The following is a 22,264-nucleotide window of genomic DNA, read 5'->3' as shown; positions in this document are numbered from 1 at the left end:
AGCCGCCGCGAGCGCGAAGCGCCCAGCCCGCAAGCCGGCGGCCCGCTGCGCCCGGGCTCGACGCGGCCGCCCGGCTGGTCACCCGAGGCTCCCGCGGCAGCCACGGCGGGAGGGGAGGCCGCCCCGGCGGGGGGCGGCGGCGCTTCCCGGCCGCGACGAGCACGGCCGTCCCTGGCCGGGCACGCCGCGCTCGAGCGGCGCGAGAGCCCGCGCAGGCGCTGCAGGCGGCCATGCCCCGGATGTGCCCCCGCTCTCGGGCCGCCGGGACTTGTAGGCGGCGGCGGCGCGGGCGGCGGCGGGCCGCCCTTTCCCAGCGCGCCTTGCGCGGAGGTGCCGGCGGCGGGGCCCGCTCCAGCGTCGGAAGCGCGCGCGGCGGGACGCAGGGAGCCCGCGCAGGCAGAGGCCGGCCGGCCGGCGGGCGGGCGGGCACACGCCGCCCCTGGTGCGTCGCTGAGCCGGCGCCCCGCTCCGCGCAGAGGGGCTCCGCGCAGCGCCCGGCCCGGCCCGCGGCGAGGATGCTGCGCTGCATGCCGCCTCTGTGGCGCTGCAACCGGCAGGTGGAGGCGCTGGACCGGCGCCACTGCTCGCTGCAGGCCGTGCCCGACGACGTCTACCGCTACAGCCGCTCCCTCGAGGAGCTCCTGCTCGACGCCAACCAGCTCCGCGAGCTGCCCAAGGTCGGTGGGGCGGCGGCGGGGGCTCACGCCGCCGCCCAAGAGGCTCGGGCGCCGCCTTCCTCGGCGCGCGCGCGGCCGCTCCAGCCGGCGGCGCCCCCCCCGCCGCCAAACGCGCGGGAGGGCCGCCGGGCCGCCCCCGCGGCGCCGCCCCCTCGGCCCGCGCCCGGGCGCTCGCCGGCAGGCGGGCAGGCGGGCGTGCACCGGGCGTTGCGTGCGTGCCCGCCCGCGGGCGGCCTCGGCGATGGCGCCGGCCCGGTTCAGCGCTGGCCTCCGCCAGGCGCCCCGGCTCCGGCCCTGCTGCTTCGGCGGTTGGTGGAAGGGCCGCCTGCCGGGCGAGGGGCCGCTCCGGGTGGCCGGAGCAGGCGGCCGGCCAGGCTCCCCTGCCGTGCCGCTGCGTGTCCCCGGGGCAGCGGGCGCGGGGCGCGGAGCCGCCGCCCTCGGGGGCTCCGGGCGCGGCCTGCCCGCTTGAACGGGCTTTGGGCTGGGGCGCGGAGACGCCGCCGCGGCCGAGGCCAGCAGCAGCCTGCTCCAGAGCTTGCCCGCTGCCGGGCTCCTTCGGGCGGGCGGAGGGCGGCCCCCGGCCTGCCGGCTCTGGGCGCGTGGAGGGCGTTTGGCCCGGCTCCTGCAGAAGGCCAGCGGCAGGTGGCCTCGTCCCAGCCCCGCCCCGCGGCGCCCGAGCCTGGTGGACGCTCGGGGCAAGGATGCTTCCGCGCGCGCCCCAGGCCCCCCCCGAGGCCCTGGGGAGGCCGGGCAGGCGGCCGCAGGGTGTGAGGCTGCACCCTAGCCTCTTGGCCGGCGGCGCCCGTCTTGTCTGCGGGGCCGCTGCCGTGGCCGAGGCACTTTCAGCCAGTTCGAAGCAGCCTCTTCGTGCAGCCTGTGGAGGGCCGCGGTAGGTGCTGCCCAGCCAGCCTTGATGCGTTTCGGCTGTTAGCCCGCGCTGCCTTTAGGGGTCAAGGTGGGCAGCCGCCGGATAAAAAAATCAAGTTACAGAATAAAATGCTTTCAGGGAAACACCTGGCACTACTGACTGAAACTGTTCCCTGTTAGCCTAATGTTGGCCCCTGGAGACAGTTCTCCAATGTCTCTGGAAGATGGAGGGGACTGGGCTTTGGGAGGCCTCCAGGGAAAGGCAGCCAGAGCAATGGGGGGACACTAGCGGAGCTCCTGGCTGGCCTCCGAGACCTTGTGGCATCCGCAGGAGAGAGCCTCCAAAGTGGAGAGGGTGCAACCCATGAGAGACCGATTTCTAGAACAGCCATAGGCAGCTGGTGCTTTCCAGATGTTTTGGACTACAACTTTCATCAGCCCCAGCCAACATGGTCAGGGGCCATGCAGGTTGTAGTCCAAAACACCTGGAGGGCACCAGGTTGCCTGCCTAGCAGATCCAACCCAAAAGGCAGTAGAGAGCCCAGGGCGGACCCTGGCACATGGGGGCAAAGTGTTTCGATGCCCCCCCCCCCGCATGCACACACAATGGCAGCAACCTGGCAGAAATACAAGAAGTTGTTTCTGTCAAAGTTGGCCATTGCTCCCTAACTCTTTTCTGAGGCCAGAAGATGCAGTATCTGGCTGAGGAAGCCTCAGAAGGCTGGACTCTAGAGGAAGACACCCTGTGCCTGGTTTGTGGGTGTGGGCAAAGTGGATGCTCTCTGGCATCCAGGGAACTAGTTTGCAGTCTGCAGGAGGCTCAAAGGGAGCCTGCTCTGGCTGGGCCCGTCTGTGGAGGAGGGTGGATGGTGTCGAGACGAGTCTGCTGGACCCAGCGTTAGTCAAGAGCTGTGGCCTCGGGGGCAGGGAGCTGCGCTTGAGGCAAAGCAAGACCCCCGTCTAGTGTGAGTGGAGTGCGGGTTTCCCCAGAGGTCACAGGCAAATTCCAGGGCTTCCCCAAATTCCTGGGGCGGGAGGGATGCAGGCAGGCAGGCACCAGCCTCTTGTGCAACTGCTTCACAGCTGCCATGCTCCACCCCACCATGGTCTGGGCAGGGCCGGGCTGGGCCATGAGCGCTGTGCGAGTTGTGTTGTGGAATGGCTGCCAGAGTGTTTTCTGGAGCATTTGAAACGCATTTCTCAGGGCCTGAGAACATGGGGTTAAATAGCAGGAAATCCGGCTAGCCTGCTTTTCAGGAGGCGGCTGCTGCTGCAGCCAAGTATCAGAAGGGGCTGGCCAGCCAGTTGACTGGCCTTTCGTGTCTGTCAGTGCTGCTGTTTTCCTGGCTTGCCAGTTGCTCGTGCGTATGAGAGGAGGAGGGTGCTCTGCCTGTCATGCCGCTAGAGTTGTGGCTCTGATTTCTGCACTAGTAACTCATTGTGTGGGCAGGTGGTGGCCTGCAGCAGGTTCTGTGGCCAGACAGGGTGGCAGGCCTGCTGTCTCCTGTGGTCAGGGTCGGACATCCCATCTCGCCTCTGGTGTGGTTTAAAGGGACTCTGGTTTTGTTGGCCTCCTCAGCTGTTTGTCTTGCAGGTTCAGGCCTTGGCCAGTGTCTTTTAGGCTGCTGTCTCTTGTGGGGAGGGGGGAGAAGGCACCAGTGTGCGCGCCAGAGAGGAAGAGCCCGTTGATTTCCGCCTGGGATGTTTCTGAGGGCAAGAGTGTCGTGCTGGGCTGGCTTCCCACTCAGGATCCATAGGAGGGCACAGGAGCTGTTCTGAGCACGCAGATAGACATCCTGTTGTTCTCCTCCTTCTCTTCCGCCTCCAAGGTCAGGCTTGTTGACCAGACTTCAGATTTAGACAACAGCAACAGCCCCCTATGTTTGCCATTTTGCATCCAGAGCCCAGCTAAGGTAGGAGGATGTAGCCACATCCTGCAGGATCCATTCCCAGCATGCTCCTGGCCAGCACCGGGAACTTTACGGTTCCTCATTGGTGCTTGGGGAGCTACATCCTTGCCAAACCTGAGTCCTGATTGCTGCATTGGAGCTGCTGTGTCTGGAATTGTGCAGCTGTCTTGGTCTCCTGAGCAGGGCAGGCGTGGCTGCCGGGCCTGTTGGGCAGGTTTTGGCTGCCCTGACAGAGTGGGGCAGCCTGGCTGGGAAGACTTGCACCCCTGGCAGCCTGCTGTGCCCCGCGCTGCTGTGCCCAGCGCTGTGATGCTTTCTGCTGAGCTGCCTCTTCTTCTGCCTCTGGCTGGGCAGCAGCAACAACTTGCTTTGCTCCAGACCCCACCGTGTGCAGGGCCCCACAGAAGAGAACATCTGGCCTGGCCCAGCCCGGCCAAGTTGATCTATAGAGGCACAGAGACCTTATTCTGTTCCTCCAGCACTGCCTGCTTCCTGTTAATTGCTGAAGGGATGTGCCCTGAGGCAAGACACACCATGTAGAGCCTCCTTCCCCAGGAGCTGGATGTACCCTGAGCGCTGCCTCCTGGTCCTTCTCCCTCCCTCCCTCCCTCTGTCCAGTGCTTGCATGGGGAAGGGGAGGGTCCAGCAGTCTCTGGTAGGCAGACAAAGGCACTTCTCATCTGGTGAGCAAAGTGCCGAGCTGATTACTGGGGTGTGAAATGGGGCAACCCGAGAGTCCCCCATGTGATGCCCAAATGCCCCACCTCCCCAGGAATGAGCAGCTGTGGCTGGGAGAGGGCAGATTGTGGCTAGCTAGGGTTCGCTTACAGGAGTCTGTTCCTTTCCCCTTGGGAGTGGGTGGGGAGGCTAGGGCCAAGGGCTCATGATGCGCCCGCCCGCTCCAGCAGCTGCCTTCTTGGCCAGTCGGAGAAGTGGGCGGAGTGGCCAGTGTGTTGGGCACTCACAGCTAATCCTGGCCAACAATGCAGGGTCTCTTTCTGCCCTGCGGCTTTGTCTGCTGTTGCTGCCTCGCTCTGATCTTTTTATCCCCTGGCCTTTCTTCCTTTTCATTTCCCACCCTTGGATATGGCTGGGTGACTGGATATGGATATGGCCGGGGGCGGGGGTTGGGGGCCGACCTGGGGCATGCTGAGAGAGAGAGGTGTAGCTGGACTAGAGGGTGGCTGGGGCATGGCAGCATGTCAGAACTGCACGCTGCCTAAGCTGACTTCATGGAGTGTGGGCTTGTGTGAGAGAGGTCTCCTAGGCCTGTGTTCTGCTGGCACCCAGGAAGTGGTCTTGCGTGGGCGCGACAGGCAGAACTCCTCTTGGGGACGTTCTAAGGTGCTCCTCTGGAGGTACAGTCAGATGTCGCACTTGGAAATGTTCGGGTGCATTTGGTCCTTCTGGTTCCTGTTGGATTAGAATTTGATGTGGCCAGAGAGGAAGTAAAACAGTGTAATGCCAGGTGTAGAGTCCCAAGAATAGCTAGCTTCATTTTCAGAGGTGCACTGTCAGTAGCTCTTGTTGTGGCAGATAAAGATTTGAAACCATGCCGCAGCTTCAGCTAAGTCCTGAGGGGACTGGAGGTGAAGGTTCACCGCCCTATCACCTCTTCTCCCTGTCCTTTGTCACTTTTGTCTCATCCAAATGAAATCTGTAAAGATGTAATCCTGTGCAAGTCTAGACAGAAAAAAGTCATAGAATAGCAGGGTTGGAAGGGGCCTACAAGACCGTCGAGTCCAACCCCCTGTTCAAGGCCGGAATCCAAGTCACAGCATCCCTGACAGATGGCTGTCCGGCTTCACCTTTAAAGTCTACGGTGTGGGAGAGCCCGCCACCTCCCTAGAGAATTGGTTCCATTGCCGTATTGCTCTAACAGTCAGGACGTTTTTCCCAATGTTCAGCCGGAATCTGGCTTCCTGTAACTTGTGCCCATTATTCTGTGTCCTGCACTGTGGGATAATGGAGAAGAGATCCTGGCCCTCCTCTCTGTGACAATATTTCCAGTACTTGAAGAGTGCTATTCTATCTCCCTTCAGTCTTCTCTTCTCAAGGCTAAACATGCCCAGTTCTTTCAGTCTCTCCTCATAGGGCTTTGATTCCAGTCCCCTGATCATCTTTGTTGCCCTCCTCTGAACCCTCTCCAGTTTGTCTGCATCCTTCTTCAAGTGTGGTGCCCAGAACTGGACACAGTACTCCAGATGAGGCCTAACCAGTGCTGAGTAGAGGGGAACTAGTACTGCACGGGATTTGGAAGCAATACTTCTATTAATGCAGCCTAAAATAGCATTTGTCTTTTTTTGCAGCCACATCCCATTGTTGGCTCATCTTCAGCTTGTGACCTACAACAATTCCAAGATCCTTCTCACTTGTAGTATTGTTGAGTCAAATATCCCCCATCTTGTAACTGTGCATTTGGTTTCTTTTTCCTAGGTGTAGAACTTGGCATTTATCCCTATGAAATGTCATTCTGTTGTTTTCTGCCCAGCACTCCAGCCTATCCAGATCACTTTGAATTTTGTTTCTGTCTTCAAGGGTATTAGCTAACCCACCCAGTTTTGTGTCATCTGCAAATTTGATCAGCATTCCCTGCACCTCCTCCTCCAAGTCATCAATACAAATGTTGAAGAACACTGGGCCCAGGACTGAGCCCTGCGATACCCTACTCGTTACCTCTCCCCAGTTTGAGAAGATCCCATTGATAAGCACTCTTTGAGTCCGATTCTGTAGCCAACTGTGGATCCACCTGAGAGTTCTTTCATCTAGCTCACTTTGAGCTAGTTTGCTCATCAGGAGATCATGGGGCACTTTGTCGAAAGCTTTGCTGAAGTCGAGGTATGTGATGTCCACAGCATTCCCACAGTCCACAAGGGAGGTGACCTGGTCCAAAAATGAGATCAGATTCATCTGGCAGGATTTGTTCTTGACAAATCCATGTTGGCTTTGAGTCATCACTGCATTGTTTTCAAGGTGCTTACAGATGGATTGCTTTGTAATCTGCTCCAGAATTTTTCCAGGGATTGATGTCCGACTGATTGTTCCCAGGTTCCTCCTTTTTGCCCTTTTTGAAGATAGGGACAACATTAGCCCTCCTCCAGTCATCTGGCACTTCCCCCGTCCTCCACGATTTCTCAAAGAGAATAGACAGCGGTTCTGAGAGTTCTTCTGCCAGTTCCTTTATGACTCTCGGATGCAGCTCATCTGGCCCTGGAGATTAGAACTCATTCAAAGTAATTAGGTGTTCCTTGACCATATGCCTATTAATCTCAAGCTCTGATGCTGCCCCTTCAGCCTGTACTTCACCTTTGCCAGGGGGGTCATAGACCCTCTTTTGGGAGAAGACTGAGCCAAAGTAGGAATTGAGCACCTCTGCCTTTTCCTTGTCATCTGTTATCATTTCGCCATCCTCATTGAATAGTTGAACCACCATTTCTTTCCTCTGTTATTTATTTCATTTCTATACCACCCAATAGCCGAAGCTCTATTGTTCATTTCATTCATTTGAGAGGTTAATTCATTCATTCATTCGGTTCATTTCCCTCTTCCTCAGAATGTCGTCCTCCTTCCCTGAGACCCCCATTCTCTGTGACCGCAGAGCAGCTGACACCCTGGGAATGGGACACAGCTATTAGGTCCTTGAAGGTCTTCTCCATCAACCAGTAATGGTTAGGTGAGGCCCAACAGATTGGTGCTGAACCCTGGTAACACTTAGATGAAGATGATGTATGGGGCAGTTGAACTAGGAGGCAGTGTTAGACCTGCTCTGGAAAAGCTCAGACTGCCCCGCCCCGCAGTATAGCTTGGGTTGCTTTTGGACTGGCTCTTTAGTGGTTTGACTTTTGTAGCCTGGAGCACCCTCCTCTTTGTGCAGCAGTCTCAGCTGTGCCTTTGCCTGGGCCAGGAAGAAGGAAGAGCCTGTCGGCAATGACACGCACCTTGATCATCTCTGGGTTGGACTGTTTCAATGCGCTGTGTGTGGCGCTGCCTTTGAAGACTGTTTGGAGACTGCAGATTGTCCAGGATGTAGCAGCCTGGCTCTTGACAGGCATTGGCTTAAGGGACGGCATTACGCTGATCTGTAAGGATAATGTCAAAGTGCTGTGTTTGACCTTTCAAAGCTCTGAATGGTCTGGGACCTGGATGGGTGAAGGAGCTGCGCCTTCTGGGTTCCCTTGAGGTTGTCTGGCGAGGTTGTGTGGCAGTTTGCCAGAACCAGTGGGTGGGTGGCGGGCTTCTGTTTTGGGTTCCTTCCCTGTGGGGCTCCTCTTAAGGAAGATCTCTCTGGCTTTTGTGGCTGACTCTGTCAGTCCTGAAATCTGGCTGTGTGCTTTGTTTTAGATTTAAATCTTTTGTTGAGTTTTAATTCTGTGGCGATTTTAAATTGAATGCAGCCTTGGTAGACAATTGTGGCATAGAAATCAAACTGTGGTTCATTCACCCACTCAGGAGAGAGTCTTTTGGAGCAGGTCATTGTCTGCTTGGGGGTCAGTCATCCTCAATGATGTGGAAACTTGGCTTGTGCTGTCCTTGATGCAGCCAAGGCAGTAGCCCCACACCTGCCCACCTCCGCTTGGAGGTGGAAACCGGTGGGCACGACCGATTCCGTGCCCTCTCCTCTCCCAGCAGGCCCTATTTGGGCGGTTTCAACAGCTAAATCAGAGTTTGTTCTCAGTCGCATCCCTGTTAAAGGGACCAGTACAGGGGAAGGTAACACAAGAGATTCCCATTCCACAGATCACTGGCTAACAACTTAAAACAATCACAGTCAAATCATCCCCCCCACCCCATGAACATGGCCTTTTCATGGGCTAATTACGCAGTGCTAGAGGACACCTGTGGTCAAATCCTGATGGAGCGGAGGGAAGAAGGCACTCTGAAGAAGGCTCAAGCGGTTTAGGTGTTTGTATGGCAAAGTGAAGACTTTCCATCATTTCTGGAAGCCTTCTGTGCCATGGCAGTGGCTGAGGTGCTCCCAGACGCTCGTCTGGAGCCTGGCCTTGGCAGGGGGTGGGTGGGGTCTTTGGGAAGAATGCTTCCCTACATGTAGCCTCCAGAGTGAGCCTGCCTGACGTGACGTGTTCATTGGCCATGGGGCGCTACCACTAAAGGGCTGCGAGAGCCCTTGTTTGAGGGAGGGAAAGAGCTGCTGACCAGACCCCTAGGGCAGGGCTTGGCCACCTGGTTCCCTCCAGATGTGTTGGACCTCAGCCCCCATCCGTCCTAGCCAGCACGACCAGTGGCCAGGGGTTATGGGAATTGTAGTCCAACACATCTGGAGGGCCCCGGGTTGCCTAACGGTGCCCTAGGGCCTCCTCTCCCCGGCAGAAAGTGGGCACCTGTAGCTGGCCGTCAAGGCTGAGGCTGCCGCTGCTTTTCTGGGAGTCACCCAGAAGCAGTGCAGACAGTGTCTGTGAGTGGCCCTGGGTCCCTCCTGCTGGCTGTCAGGCTGCAGCCCTCTCTACCAGGGCTGGGGTACCTGTGCTGCTCCAGAGGTCAGACTCCAGCTCCCATCAGCCTCAGCCAGCATAGCCAATGGTGGGAGTTGTTGTCCAATGGGGACTGCAGAGCCACAGGTTTCTGAGCCTGCTCTGGGTGCTCCAATGTTGTACACAAGGCTGTCCCACCCTGAAAAGACAAGTCTGTCTGCTTCTGCTCGGAGTCAAAAGACTGCTTGACCATCTCGCCAGGGCTGTCGACTCTGACTGGCAGGGATCTTCTGTGTCACCTGCTGCCACAGGAGCTGGTGGGCTCTCCTTTGCCGTAGGTGCTTAAGCCGAGGATGGACCACACTTAGAGGAATGCTATGTCCAGTTCTGGCCACCACACCTAAAAAAGGATATTGTAGAGTTGGGAAAAGTGTAGAAAAGGGCAAGCAGAATGATCAAGGGGCTGGAGCAACTCCCCTGTGAGGGAAGGTTGCAGCAGCTGGGATTGTTCAGCTTGGAGAAAAGGCGAGTGAGAGGAGACGTGATGGAAGTGCACACAATTATGCATGGTGTGGAAAATTTTTCTCCTCTCATAGAATCCAGTGGGGTCCTCCCATGAAGCTGATCGTGGGGAGATCCACACGCAGCGTTAAACTATGGAATTCATTGCTGTCTTAAATCTGGGGCCTGGTCCAGCCAGGACCCCACACTAAACAGATTTGAAGGTTACAATATGACTCAAGTCTACTTGTGTGAAAGAATGATAGTTTATTGATGGAAAATGGATGCAGATATTAAAAACCCAAACAAAATAAAGCTGCATACGGCCATCCAGCTCTCAGCTGCAGTCACTCCGGTTCCCAAAGGAGTGATGGGCAGGGTCCCAGGGCTGGTTACCTGAGCAGGCGGCATGCCTTCCCCCTCTCAGGCGAGCTCAGGGTTTGTAGGGCAAGTCTCACTGTGTTAGAAACTGACACAACACACACGCGGCCCCCCTTTTACAAGGGCTTTCTCTCTTGGCAGCAAAGAAAGTTTCTCACAGCACAGGAAGAGCATCCTTACCAGCTCGAAGGTACAAAAACCGTCCAGCTGCTGTGCGAAGCAGCTACTTATTTATTTTATTTATTTATTGCATTTATATCCCGCCTTTTTTCCTCTTGCAAGGAACCCAAGGTGGCTTGCATGATCCTCCTCCTCTCCCTTTTATCCTCACAACAACAACCCTGTGAGGTAGGTTGGGCTGAGAGTCTGTGACTGGCCCAAAGTCACCCAGTGAGCTTCCATGGCCGAGTGGGGACTAGAACCCAGATCTCTGGGAACCAACTTTAAAATCAGAAGAATTGCCAACTGCTCTAGCAAATTGGTATACTTATGCCATTAAATACTGCATATGACTGAGTAGAATCACACCTGCCTGACTGCTGCTCTTCCGAAACCAAATCCAACGCAGCTACCGCAAGACGCAGTGATGGCCATTTGAAAAGGGAGTTAGTCTATCCAGGGCTACTAGTCCTGGTGGCAGTATGCATCCTCCAGTAGAGGCTGTGGGCCTGTGTACACCCGTTGCTGGGGAACATGGGCGGGAGGGTGCTGCTACACTCGTGTCCTGCTTGCGGGCTTCCTGTGGGAAGCTGGTTGGCCACTGTGTGAGCAGAATGCTGGGCTAGACGGACCCTGGGTCTGATCCAGCATCAGGGCTGTCCTTATGGACGAGGGTCTGCATTGAGCAGGGGTTGTATTAGATGATCTCCAGAGGACATTTCCAACTCTCAAATGCAGTGGTTCTCCTTGAGAGCCTTTAAGTTCTGCCAACCACCCTGGAATCCTCGAAGGGTGGTCTGTCAGTCTTTCAATGAATTATTTACCTGGAGATGCTGCTGCCAGGGGCCTTCCGCATGCAGAGCTCGCACCTCCCCCCCGCTTGGCCGAGTTTGCCCACAGCCCTTCGTTTGTTTAGCCTGGGCGCCTCTCCGCCTCCAGCTCGCCTTCTTCACGCTGCCCTCGACTGTGCTGCAGCTGCCCTTGAAGGGGCCAGTGTGGTGCTCGTTCCTCTGTGCCATGGGCATCTTCCTGCTGCTTTCTGTGCTGCCGTCCATCCCCAAGCACCATGTGGATTTGAGCTGCGGCTTCTGTGGCTGGCCCTGGGCAACTGCGTGTATGCAGAGGCCTCTGGCCGGGAGGCATCTTCGGGGGCCCTCTTCCAGCTCATGGACCACGGAGTGGGCTCTGAGAAACTAGGGCAATGGAAAGGGGCCCAGGCAGAAGGTTGGGGATGGGCCAGACCCAGCCGTAGAAGACTGTGGGGTCCGTGGCGGGAACAGGAGCCCTGTGGTCCCTCCCAGGGCAGCCGCATGAGCTGCCTCCCCTTCTAGCCATGGGTCTGGGCTGTGAGTGTAGCTTTTGTGCCTGATTGTGAACACGCTGCAAGGCTCTGCCTCCGGTGATTCTTGGCTCGCTTAGTTTATCCAGCATGGCTTACACCCATTAATCCTGCTGGATCATTTCGCCCTCCCTGTCTCCCCCCACCATCAGAAGAAGCAGTAGCTGACTGGGGCTCCGCTTCCTGGCGGCGTGGTGCCTGTGCCCATCCTGCCCGCTTCCCGCAAGGAACCTTCCTACCATCTGCTCCAGGGAGGCTTCTGGCATGGCTCCGGGGGCCAAGCCGGACCGTTTGGTGTGAAGGAGCCTGGCTTTGGGGCAGCTAACATTCTTGCAGAGTGACCCTTCCTGCCACTGCTGCATCCATCCCGGTACAGGTGAGGGTGAGAGGACAGGGCTGTGAGGGGCCGTCGCCCCAAGTCTCCTTGCGGAGTGGAACTCTGCATGATGTGCCTCACAGGGGCCCCTAGTGCTGGATTTGGGGGTGGAAGTTGGCCATCACATGGCTGGATTCTGTGTTGGGACCTCTGCTGGTGTCCTTGAGCTCCATGGCCCGTCCTCCTTCCCTGGTCACTTGGATCCAATGCAGAGTGCTTCCTTGCCCAGTGTCCCTCTCCTAACCTGGCATCCCCTCGTCCATTTGATGGTGTGACTCTGTGAACCCTTCTGTGGAGGCAATACGTTCCTTCTGCAGTCGGGGCTACTTTGTCTCCGCTCCCATCCTACTTCTTACGTAAGGGAGATTTCAGAAATCTCCTGAATCTCTCCGGTAGCCTTTGATGCCATTGCTCGTGAAGTTTTTCCAGATCACCTTCCCGGGGTAGCGCAGGGTGTGTGCACATATGGGTGTTCAGAAATTGCAGCCTTTCCTGGAGGGTCGTTCATGGGAGATGATGCTGAGCAACTGCTGCTGCTCCACGGGCAAGGCCGTTGGCCCACCTTGCTCCTGCAGGAGCCCCAGGGGCTTGGCGTGCAGGGCCCTCCGAATGATGACACCCAAGTTTGTCTCAAACCCTGGGCAGGCAGTGGACATCTGAGTGCTGGAATGGGCCTGTAGAGCTTTGAGGCAGCTTGCCTGGAGGACTGCCTTCTCCCATATATACCTGCCTGGACCCTAAGGACCCCTCTGAGGCTCTTCTCTCGGTGCCCTCGCCAAATGAGGGGAGGCTGGTGGCTGCTAGAGAAAGGGCCTTTTCGGTGGTGGTGCCCTGGTTGCAGAACTCCCTCCCCGGATTGGCCTGCCTGGCACCTACGTTGTGATTTGTTTGGCACCAGGTGAAGACCTTTTTATTCTCCCAGGCTTTTTATCTTTCAGTTTTAAACATGTGTTTTGAGATCCTTGCATCATTGTTGTCCCCTTCTGTTGGTTTTACTCTGTAGCTCTTTTAATTTGTTTTAGGTTTTACATTTATGTTGAATTGTATTTGTGTATTTTATGGTTTTAATCTTATTTTGTGAACTGCCCAGAGACAACTGAATAGTATGCAAATGAAGCTAATAAATAAATAAATACAGAAGTCTAACAGTCATTTGAAATGGGCTGGATGAAGGCAAACAGTCTTGACCCCGATCCTGCCAAGGCAGAAGTGCTGTTTCTTGGGGATGCCTGTTGGCGTGTGCGCTCCCGCGTCATACTCGGCTTTGTAGCTCAGGCCCACTCTTGCATCTGGCACTGTTCCTGGGGGCTCTGCGGCTTCAGTGGCCAAGAGGGCTGTTTACCAGTGGTGCCTTTCCCTAGATGGAAACAACTTGGCCACAGTAAGATGTCTGGATGAACGGATTCAGAATTTTTAAAGAATTCTTTGATTGTGCTTTGATCCCTCTGTTTTTCAAGGAGCCCTCCTCCGCACCCTCACAGCAGTCCTGTGAGGTGAGGGCCCCCGGTCCTAGTCCGGCATCCTCTAGCCCCCAGCTCACCGTGATTCGGGAGCTGGCCGCGAGGGCATTGCCTGGGCTTTGCCACACAGAGCATGTGGCACCCCTCGTGCGTCTGGCTGTAACTGTCAGAGCTCTGGCGTGGCCTGGCGCTCAGGTTCCGTGAGGGCCACCGACAGTGGCTGAGTGGGGCAGACCCCAGAGTGTGGTCGTGTGCTTCCCAGGGAGGTCTGCTGGGCCTGGTGGCACCAGGCAAAGGTGGCTCTTGTGCAGAGAGGCCTTGTGGACTTCATTGGCACTCGCTGCTGCTGCTTCCGTCGCTTCTGCCTGTTTGGGTTGGTCTTGTTGCTTCTGTGTGGTCCCCCCAGTTGCACGATGGGGCGTGAGTGCGCTGTGAAGAAGGGAGGATGGCGGAGAGGTCACCCTGTTAGTTTGCGCAGCGAAAGCCATGAAGAGTCTCGAACACATTTCTTCTGGGATAAGCTTTCGTGGAGACTGTCCACTTCCTCAGACCTTGCAGAATCCATGAAAGCTTCTGCCAGAATAAAGGTGTTCCTCTTTAAGGTGCCAAAAGACTATTTGTTGTTTAGCAAGTGAAGCATAAAAAGCTAGGAGCTGTTGTTGCTGGGATGGAGCTGGGGGTAACGTCGTCCCCATGGTGAGACAGCGTGATGTCCGCAAAAGGCAGGCAGTCATGGGTTGGGGAGGGGGCTCCCCTGGAAAGCCTGGCTCCGTGACCCCTGACTTCCCCAGGAGTGGGCGGGGCGCTCCTGGCAGCTCGTGTTGTGGTAGCATGTCCTTGCTTAGGGTCGGGAGGGGGATGCTGAGCCCCTCTCCCCTTCGGTGCAAGGCTGTCTCCCTCATGGCTGCCTTCTCCAGATCCTTTCAGGCTGGCATGGAGATACCATTTGGCCTCTGCTGGCTTGCGTAGGGGTGCTCCTTGGTGTGGCTGGAGGGGCCTCCATGCCCCACCCTCACGCACGGTCAGGCCCTTGCTGCTGTTCAGAGAGGGCCAAACATGTGTTCCCATGGCCACACTCCTCCCCTTGCTGTTGGTTCTGGATCTGGTCTGGAGGGGAGGTTTCCTGCCTGACCGGGGGGGGGGGGGGGGCTGGGTAGGGGCAGGGCAGGAGCTTCCCTGCTGGTGCAGCAAGGCTAATGAGTGGCTGCCCCCCCCCCCACAGCCTTTCTTCCGACTCCTGAACCTGCGCAAGCTGGGCCTGAGCGACAATGAGATCCAGCGCCTCCCTCCTGAAGTGGCCAACTTCATGCAGCTGGTGGAGCTGGACATCTCCCGCAATGGTAGGTGCCTGATGGGGGGGGCGGGTGACGCCCTGCAGCAGCAGTCCCATCTTCTGTGCGGGGAGCTGAGAACACAAGGGAAGCCCTGGAGCTGGACCAAACCAAAGGCCTAGTCCAGCTCGCTGCTCTCACAGAGGCCCCAGTGGGAAGCCCTTTAGGAGGACATGGGGACAACAGCACCCTCCCGCTTGTGCTCCCCAGCCGCTCGTTCCGAGAGGCAGAGTGCCTCCGATACTAGGGGCAATGTTTAGCAGTCATGAAGACCAGCAGCCGTGGATAGCCTTCTCCACGACAGGAGCACAGGCACCGGGCGGCGGAATTGAACCCTGCCACAATGATTGGGCTGCTGGGCCCACAAAGCGAGACTCGCTCTGCAGCCGGTGCCTGTGACTGCTCCTTGGAAGACACATAGAGCCATAGAGTTGGAAGGGGCCATTGAGGCCACTGGATCCAACCCCTTGGTCAGTGCAGGAATCCAGTTGAAAGCACCCCAGCCAGGTGGCCGGCCAGTCTCTGCTTGAAGACCTCCAGTGATGGAGAGCCCAGCCCCTCCTTAGGCAGCTGGTTCTGCTGGATGCAGGGTGGGTCTAGCCTCCTCCACAGAGGAAGCTGCCTCAGACCAGGTCTGGCTTCATTGGCCTCCCAGCTCAGGGTGATCTGCTGTGTCTGGCGGCAGCGATGGCTCTCCCTTGAGGAGGTCGCCTCAGGCACAGAGTTGAAAGCTGGTGCTTTTCCTTGCCTTGATATCCTGCTCTCCCTCCAAGGAAGAAGGACCTCAGGTCTGGGGGTAGGCAGGCGGGGCTACGTTGGCCTTGGCCCATCCTCATCCTCACAGCACCCCTTGGAGGTGGGGTTTGAACCCAGGTCTCCCTCAGTGACCCTCAGTTGTGACGCCACTTGGCAGCCAGAAACCGGAAGGCCCTGTGAGGGAGGAGGGATCAAGCAGGTGGCTCTTCACAAGCCTGGCCCTAGGGGGTGGGTAGGCGGCATGGCTGGGTTTTGAAGTGGCCTCACTCTCTTGGGGACTGGCACCTCTGCCGGTGAAGCCTCACTGTGCCCCCCCTTTGCTTGCTCTGCTCCAGACATTCCAGAGATCCCCGAGAGCATCAAATTCTGCAAGTCCCTGGAGATCGCGGACTTCAGTGGGAACCCCTTGTCCAGGTACTGGAGAACTGGGAAGACAAGGATGGGACGCTGCTGCCCATCAGGGGGAAGCCCACACCTGCTGCTCAGAAAGTCCTCCTTGAAAGGCCGAGACTGGGACCAAAGACAGGCAGAGAGTGGGGAAGTGGGCCGGTGATGTCTTCTGCCAGGTGATCTGGCTGGCTGGCGGAGGGACACTTTCTGCCGTCCTGTGGGAGCCTCCTTCCCTCGTGGATTTGTAGCACGTGCATGGTGCAAACCACACTTTCAGCACAGAGAGTGCAGCTAGTACCAGGAGAGATCCTGCTACCAAAGGTTTGCTTGCTTCTGGGGTGGCTGAGTGCACCCACTGTCCCTTGGGTCACTGTCCCTTCTGGCCTCTGTTGGGGTGAGACTGGCTCTCCCTAACGGTCAGTTGTCCTGGAAGTTCCCAGTGGCGAGGCTGTGGGCTGCCAGGGTCATGGGTCTTCAGGGCAGGTGGCCAGCCAGCAAAGAGACGGCGGACAGACAGACAGGCCTCCCGCTGGCTCCGGGGCTCCAGCGCTGCCACGGCTGAGCATGCCTTTCTGGTTCCACCAGGCTTCCCGAGGGCTTCACGCAGCTGCGCAGCCTGGGCCACCTGGCCCTGAACGACGTCTCCTTGCAGGCCCTGCCCAGCGACGTTGGCAAGTGAGTCGTGCCAGCAGGGTGCTGGCTAGAAACGTGGGGCAGGGGGGAGAGGAGAGGCTGGGGCTGCTGGTGTCTCTTCCTCCTCCTGGTCAGCTGTTGCCCTCCCTCCCAGCCACCCACCCGCACAGGCAAACTTCCCCCCTCTGTTGCAGTTTGGCCAACCTGGTGACCTTGGAGCTTCGCGAAAACCTGTTGAAGTCTCTCCCAGCGTGAGTGCTTGCAGGCCTGGCCCCTTGCCAGGCTGTGGGGTGCATCATGACCCCTGGTGGATGGAAACCTGGAAGGCCCCTTTGGAAGGGACTTCAGCATTTGGTGGGTGGGCCCAGGCGTCCTGCTGGCTGTCTGGCATCACTGCCTTAAGTCTCCTAGGAGTGTTGTGGGTGGCTTGGGAGGGGGAACCGGGCGGGAGATGCCAGCTGCTGGACCGCTTGGCCCACCTCTTTGGGGGCCCTGTGTCTCCAGCAGCGCTGACTGAGCTTCTTCTCTGGCTTGCAGTTCACTTTCATTCCTGGTCAAATTAGAGCAGCTGGACCTCGGGGGCAACGACCTGGAAGTGCTGGTAAGTTTGTGTGCGTGTGTTCGGGCGGCACTGCTGGTGTAAGTGTGGTGTGCCTTTGGTTTCTCTGGCGCCACTCTGCCCACAGCTGCCCAGGGGCTATTCCGGGCTTTTGTCCTACCGGAGGCTGCAACATCCCGCCCCCCCCCCCCCGATGCCGCTTCATCTCTTCTCCCACCAGGCCCCCTAGCAATCCATCTAGGTTGGAGGGAGCGACTTGGTGGCGGCAGTGGCTAACTTGGGGGCTCCAGCGTTGCCCTTGTGGGATGGAGCAGGAGTGCCGTGGTGGATGTCCCCCGGGTGACGGCGTGATCCTTCTCATTCACAGCCAGATACACTGGGTGCCCTGCCAAATCTACGGGAGCTGTGGCTGGACAGGAATCGGCTTTCATTGCTGCCGCCTGTGAGTACTCCGTGGAGCTATCTGGCCAGGCCACATTCCCGATTCAGCAGAATATATGGTGCATCGGAATGTAAAGGGAAACAGACAAATGAAGATCCATAAACTAGAGAATTTAATGTATTATGTACTTTGCTCCAGTGATTCAGTTACATGCTAGGAAGGTAGAATTACTGATGTATATTGTCATAACATGTAAGACCAGATGTGGGGGGTGTCTCTATAGGATAGCCATCTCCACGAAAGCAGTAAAGGGATTTATTTTGGCTTCGCCAGTCCTATTGAAAGTAATTGTTTATAAAGGGGAGACAGCAGAGGAGAGCCCATAGCAGAGGCTATGAAAACAACTTCCAAACTTTCCTTTGGAGAGGAAGGACTGGAGGTGAACCTCAGGAGGGGGGATCCCCAGACAGGAAGCACTGTTGGACTGTTCTCCATGTAGCCGTTCAGGACTCAGCCCCAACCTCTCTCCTTGCAGGAGCTGGGCAATTTGCGCCGCCTAGTCTGCCTAGACGTCTCTGAGAACAAGCTGGAACAGCTGCCTGGTGAGATCAGTGGGTTGGTGGCCCTGACAGATCTCCTGCTCTCTCAGAACTTGCTGGAGTCCATTCCTGATGGTATCGGTGAGTGGGGTGGCTGGGTGGCAGAGGTTCTGGAATTATAGGCAGGCCCCACTGGTATCCATGGGCCTGTGTGGAATCTGGGGTGGGTTGCTTTGATCTTGGATGGAGGAGCTGCATGTGCGGAGGGCAAGACAGATTTTTATTTCTTAGAATCATAGAATAGTAGGGTTGGAAGGGGCCTACAAGGCCATCGAGTCCAACCCCGTGCTCAATGCAGGAATCCAAGTCAGAGCATCCCTGACAAATGGCTGTCCAGCCTCGTCTTGAACGCCTCCAGTGTGGGAGAGCCCGCCACCTCCCTAGGTCATTGGTTCCACTGTCGTATTGCTCTAACAGTCAGGAAGTTCTTCCTGATGTTCAGCTGGAATCTGGCTTCCTGTAACTTGAGCCCATAATTCCATGTCCTGCACTCTGGGATGATCAAGAAGAGATCCTGGCCTTCCTTTCTGGGACCACCTTTCAAGGACTTGAAGAGCGCTATCCTATCTCCCCTCAGTCTTCTCTTCTCAAGGCTAAACATGCTCAGTTCTTTCAGTCTCTCTTCATAGGGCTTTGTTTCCAGTCCCCTGATCATCTTTGTTGCCCTCCTCTGAACCCTCTCCAGTTTGTCTGCATCCTTCTTAAAGTGTGGTGCCCAGAACTGGACACAATACTCCAGATGAGGCCTAACCAGTGCTGAGTAGAGGGGAACTAGTACTACCCGGGATTTGGAAGCGATGCTTCTATGAATGCAGCCCAAAATAGCTTTTGCCTTTTTTGCAGCCACATCACATGGTTGGCTCATCTTCAGCTTGTGATGGACAACACTTCCAAGATCCTTCTCGCTTGTAGTATTGTTGAACCACGTATCCCCCATCTTGTAACTGTGCATGGGGTTTCTTTATCCTAGGTGCAGAACTTGGCATTTATCCCTATTCAATGTCATCCTGTTGTTTTCTGCCCAGTGCTCCAGTCTATCCAGATCACTTTGAATTTTATTTCTGTCTTCCAGAGTATTAGCTATCCCACCCAATTTGGTGTCATCTGCAAATTTGATCAGCATTCCCTGCACCTCCTCCTCCAAGTCATTAATACGAATGTTGACGAGCACTGGGCCCAGGACTGAGCCTTGCGGTACCCCACTCGTTACCTCTCCTCAGTTTGAGAAGGTCCCATTGATAAGCACTCTTTGAGTCCGATTCTGTAGGCAACTGTGGATCCACTGGATCGTTGTTTCATCGAGCCCACTTTGAGCTAGTTTACTCATCAGGAGATCATGGGGCACTTTGTCGAAAGCTTTGCTGAAGTCGAGGTATATGATGTCTACAGCATTCCCACTGTCCATAAAGGAGGTGACTTGATCAAAAAATGAGATCAGATTCATCTGGCAGGATTTGTTTTTGACAAATCCATATTGGCTTCGAGTCATCACGGCATTGTTAAGGTGCTTCCAGATGGATTGCTTTATGATCTGCTCCAGAATTTTCCCAGGGATTGATGTCAGACTGACTGGTCTGTAGTTCCCAGGTTCCTCCTTTTTACCCTTTTTGAAGATAGGGACAACATTAGCCCTCCTCCAGTCATCTGGCACTTCCCCCGTCCTCCATGATTTCTCAAAGAGAATAGACAGCGGTTCTGAGAGTGTAGGTGTTGCAGGTGTAGGCCATGTTGTTCTCAGGCAAGAAAACAAACATTGCACACACCTTGCAGGTCACCACCACTGGAGAGTCTTGTCCTTCCATTGCCTCTTTTCCCTTTTTGTGTCTAGCTTTGTGATTGTTCTGGACTAGCCTGTGCCTGTTCAGTAGAGGTTAAAAGCAGAGTCCCACTGGTGTGGAAGTGTGTGTTACAAGACAAATACATGAAAACAGTTAGTTAAAAAAAAAAAATGAAAAAAATGTTAGGGGCCTCCCCCTTGACCTCCCCTGCCAAACTCCCCTGGCCAACTCCTGTTTGCTCCCCCTGTTTGCTTGCTCTGGTCGCTCGCTGTCTGGGAGCTTGCTTGCTTCTGTAGACCCTGGAGCAGCTTGCTCTGCTCTGCTCTGCTCTGCTCAGCTCAGCTGGGAGGCGGGAAACAGACTGAAGCTTCCCGCCCACTCAGCTGCTGGGAGTACTCAGGCCACCCACCCCCCAATTCAGTTGGAGCTCTCAGAAGCACTTGGTGAGCTCACAGCCACTCAGAAGGATAAAGGGCAGCCCCCTGGGCTTCCTGCAACCCACTTACCTTTTAGCCTCTGTCTCCTTTGTCTCTTCTACCACTGCAACTCCCCTGGCCAACTCCTGTTTGCTCCCCCTCTTCAAGTCTTTATGTACGACTTTTTAATGCTGCCCCATAACAAAGTTCTTTGGGTAGCCTATGATCCACAAACATAAACACAGTTTAAATACAACATAGCACATAAAATCACCAAACCAAAAGCAACATGAAATACGACAACAAAGCAAATTAGTACCCCAAAATTAAATGGACAGATTTTAAAGTTGAGAGACCCAGGCTACGTAAGGTATTTAAGTGTGCAATCCTATGCATGTTTAGACAGAAAAAAGTCCTACAGCTCCATGCATACCCCAGCCAACCATGCTGTAGGACTTTTTTCTTTCTAAACGTGTGTAAGGCTGGATCCTAAAAGGCCTGGATGAACAGTTTTCACCTGGAGCTGAAAAGGCTGGAGGGAATCTCTCTGGACACCAGACAAGCCTCTCTGGGAAGGCCGTTCCAAAACTGAGGTGCCACTACCAAAAAGGCCCTCTCCCTGGTAGTTGCCTGCCTCACTTCATTTGGTGGAGGCACTTGAAGTAGAATAAAATTGGTTGGTTTGAAAAAAAAATCACAGTAAAATTTGAAAACTAAAATAAAACCAGCCGTGAAATAATCCAAAACTATATGTGGTTTTCTGATTTTTAAAATAACCTGGTTAACATTAAAAGCATATGAAACATACACCTGCAACCTCTTAAAATGAAATCAGTGGGCCTCCATCAGTGCGTTGAGTTAAAGGCTGGGTTTCTTTTGGAGTAAATAAAGAATCCTGGGCAAAGTATCTGTCTTTGGGGGCAAGCACAGTTCATCTCACGCAAGAGGTCATGCCCTATGGCGTTGTTGTTGTTGGCTTGATCGTGCAAGCCAGGGGCTGTCAAGCTGTAACAGACATGAGGCTACCAGCCAGGCCCCCGCCCCAGCTCCAGGAGACACCATTCTATATGGACATGATCCACTGTGCTCGCTCCTATTTTTATGCTCTTCGACTACATGAGCTCCGCAGTCTTGCCCATATCTTAAATTATGGATACTTGCACCCTGTAAACAAAGGTTTTCATCTTTTGAAGATAAACTGCTTGGCTGCCCACTCTCTGCTAGCCTTTGTTTCTGATTCATATAATAAGCAAAGTCTGCAGTGTACCATGTAACCCTCCCTAAAATTCGTAAAACCATCGCACTGTTTAGCTGTAAATGAACATCTGTTCATGGTCAGAATAACCAAGCAGCATTCGCAGTTGTTTAAGAAGCTCATAACATTTCTCCAGTGGGAAGCTTGGGATTGAAATGATTTAAATCTGCCCCTTTTTTTCCTAAAGTTGCCTGGAACTCAAGTGCCCACCTTGACTGTGGGCAGAGCTGCCCTTTCCCCTCCCCTCCCACCTCACACAGCGTAGCCATTGGCTCTCTTGCCCCTTGCCCAGGCCAGCTGAAGCAGCTCTCCATCCTGAAGGTTGATCAGAACCGGCTTGTGGAGGTGCCAGAAGCAATTGGGGACTGCACAAACCTGTCAGAGCTCATCCTCACCGAGAACTTGCTGCCGGTAGGTGTGCTGGCTGGCCCAGAGCTCTTCCTTGACCCAGTGGTGATCAGTGAGGGCATAGGGTGCTGCCGTGCTCCAGGCTCAACTCGTGCTGTGTGCCAGCCTTTGACACTCTCTCTGGCTAGCTCACCTGGCTTCTCGGCCACATACCTCCCTTCTCGGGCCCCTCTCTGACTGCCTGTGCCCTTGTGGCCTTTTCCCAGGCCCTGCCCAAGGCCCTGGGGAAACTCAGCAAGCTGACAAACCTCAATGTAGACCGGAATCGATTGATGGCCCTTCCCGCCGAGATCGGAGGCTGTAGCAGCTTGAACGTGCTCTCCCTTCGGGACAACTGCCTGGAGTCCCTTCCCCCTGAGCTCGCCAGCACCACTGAGTTGCATGTGCTGGACGTAGCGGGCAACCGGTGAGCTTCATATACTCTTTTTATGTGTTTACTGCGCTCGTAAAAATTCAAATGGAGGTATATCAAATTAAACACGTTCTTAGTTGGCATTCTGTTTTTTTTAACTGTTAATATGTTGTTTTATTCTTTATGTGTTTTAATATAGCGTTTTATTCTTTTTACTTTTATTCTTCACCACTCCGATACCTGTTTAGAGTTGGAGTGGCATATAAATGTTGTAAATAAATAAGTAATTAATAAATAAAGCACAGA

At 55.5% G+C, this 22,264-nt stretch overlaps 1 protein-coding gene across 28 annotated transcripts in view; it reads left to right on the top strand.

The window, feature by feature from the left end:
- Positions 1–22,264, top strand: part of SCRIB (scribble planar cell polarity protein) — a 102,405-nt gene continuing 80,141 nt past the window's right edge. For 12 of the 28 annotated variants that reach the window (XM_084854651.1, XM_084854645.1, XM_084854641.1 and 9 more), the window contains exons 1-10: positions 219–677; positions 14,322–14,439; positions 15,522–15,600; positions 16,162–16,251; positions 16,404–16,460; positions 16,747–16,810; positions 17,136–17,210; positions 17,686–17,830; positions 21,491–21,609; positions 21,813–22,012. In XM_084854651.1, coding sequence (XP_084710777.1) covers positions 231–677; positions 14,322–14,439; positions 15,522–15,600; positions 16,162–16,251; positions 16,404–16,460; positions 16,747–16,810; positions 17,136–17,210; positions 17,686–17,830; positions 21,491–21,609; positions 21,813–22,012 — 1,394 coding nt within the window. In that variant the 5' untranslated portion in view covers positions 219–230. Of the gene's footprint in view, positions 678–14,321; positions 14,440–15,521; positions 15,601–16,161; positions 16,252–16,403; positions 16,461–16,746; positions 16,811–17,135; positions 17,211–17,685; positions 17,831–21,490; positions 21,610–21,812; positions 22,013–22,264 lie in introns of all 28 variants that reach the window. The other 16 variants (XM_084854643.1, XM_084854627.1, XM_084854636.1 and 13 more) reach the window with 3 other exon arrangements.

Source organism: Heloderma suspectum, chromosome 4 (assembly GCF_057233095.1).
Source record: "Heloderma suspectum isolate Gila_16-S chromosome 4, 16-S_ref, whole genome shotgun sequence".
In the NCBI taxonomy this organism is placed as follows: Eukaryota; Metazoa; Chordata; class Lepidosauria; order Squamata; family Helodermatidae; genus Heloderma; species Heloderma suspectum.
The sequence above is the reverse complement of the archived record's forward strand: the minus strand, read 5'-3'. Positions and strand labels throughout refer to the sequence as shown.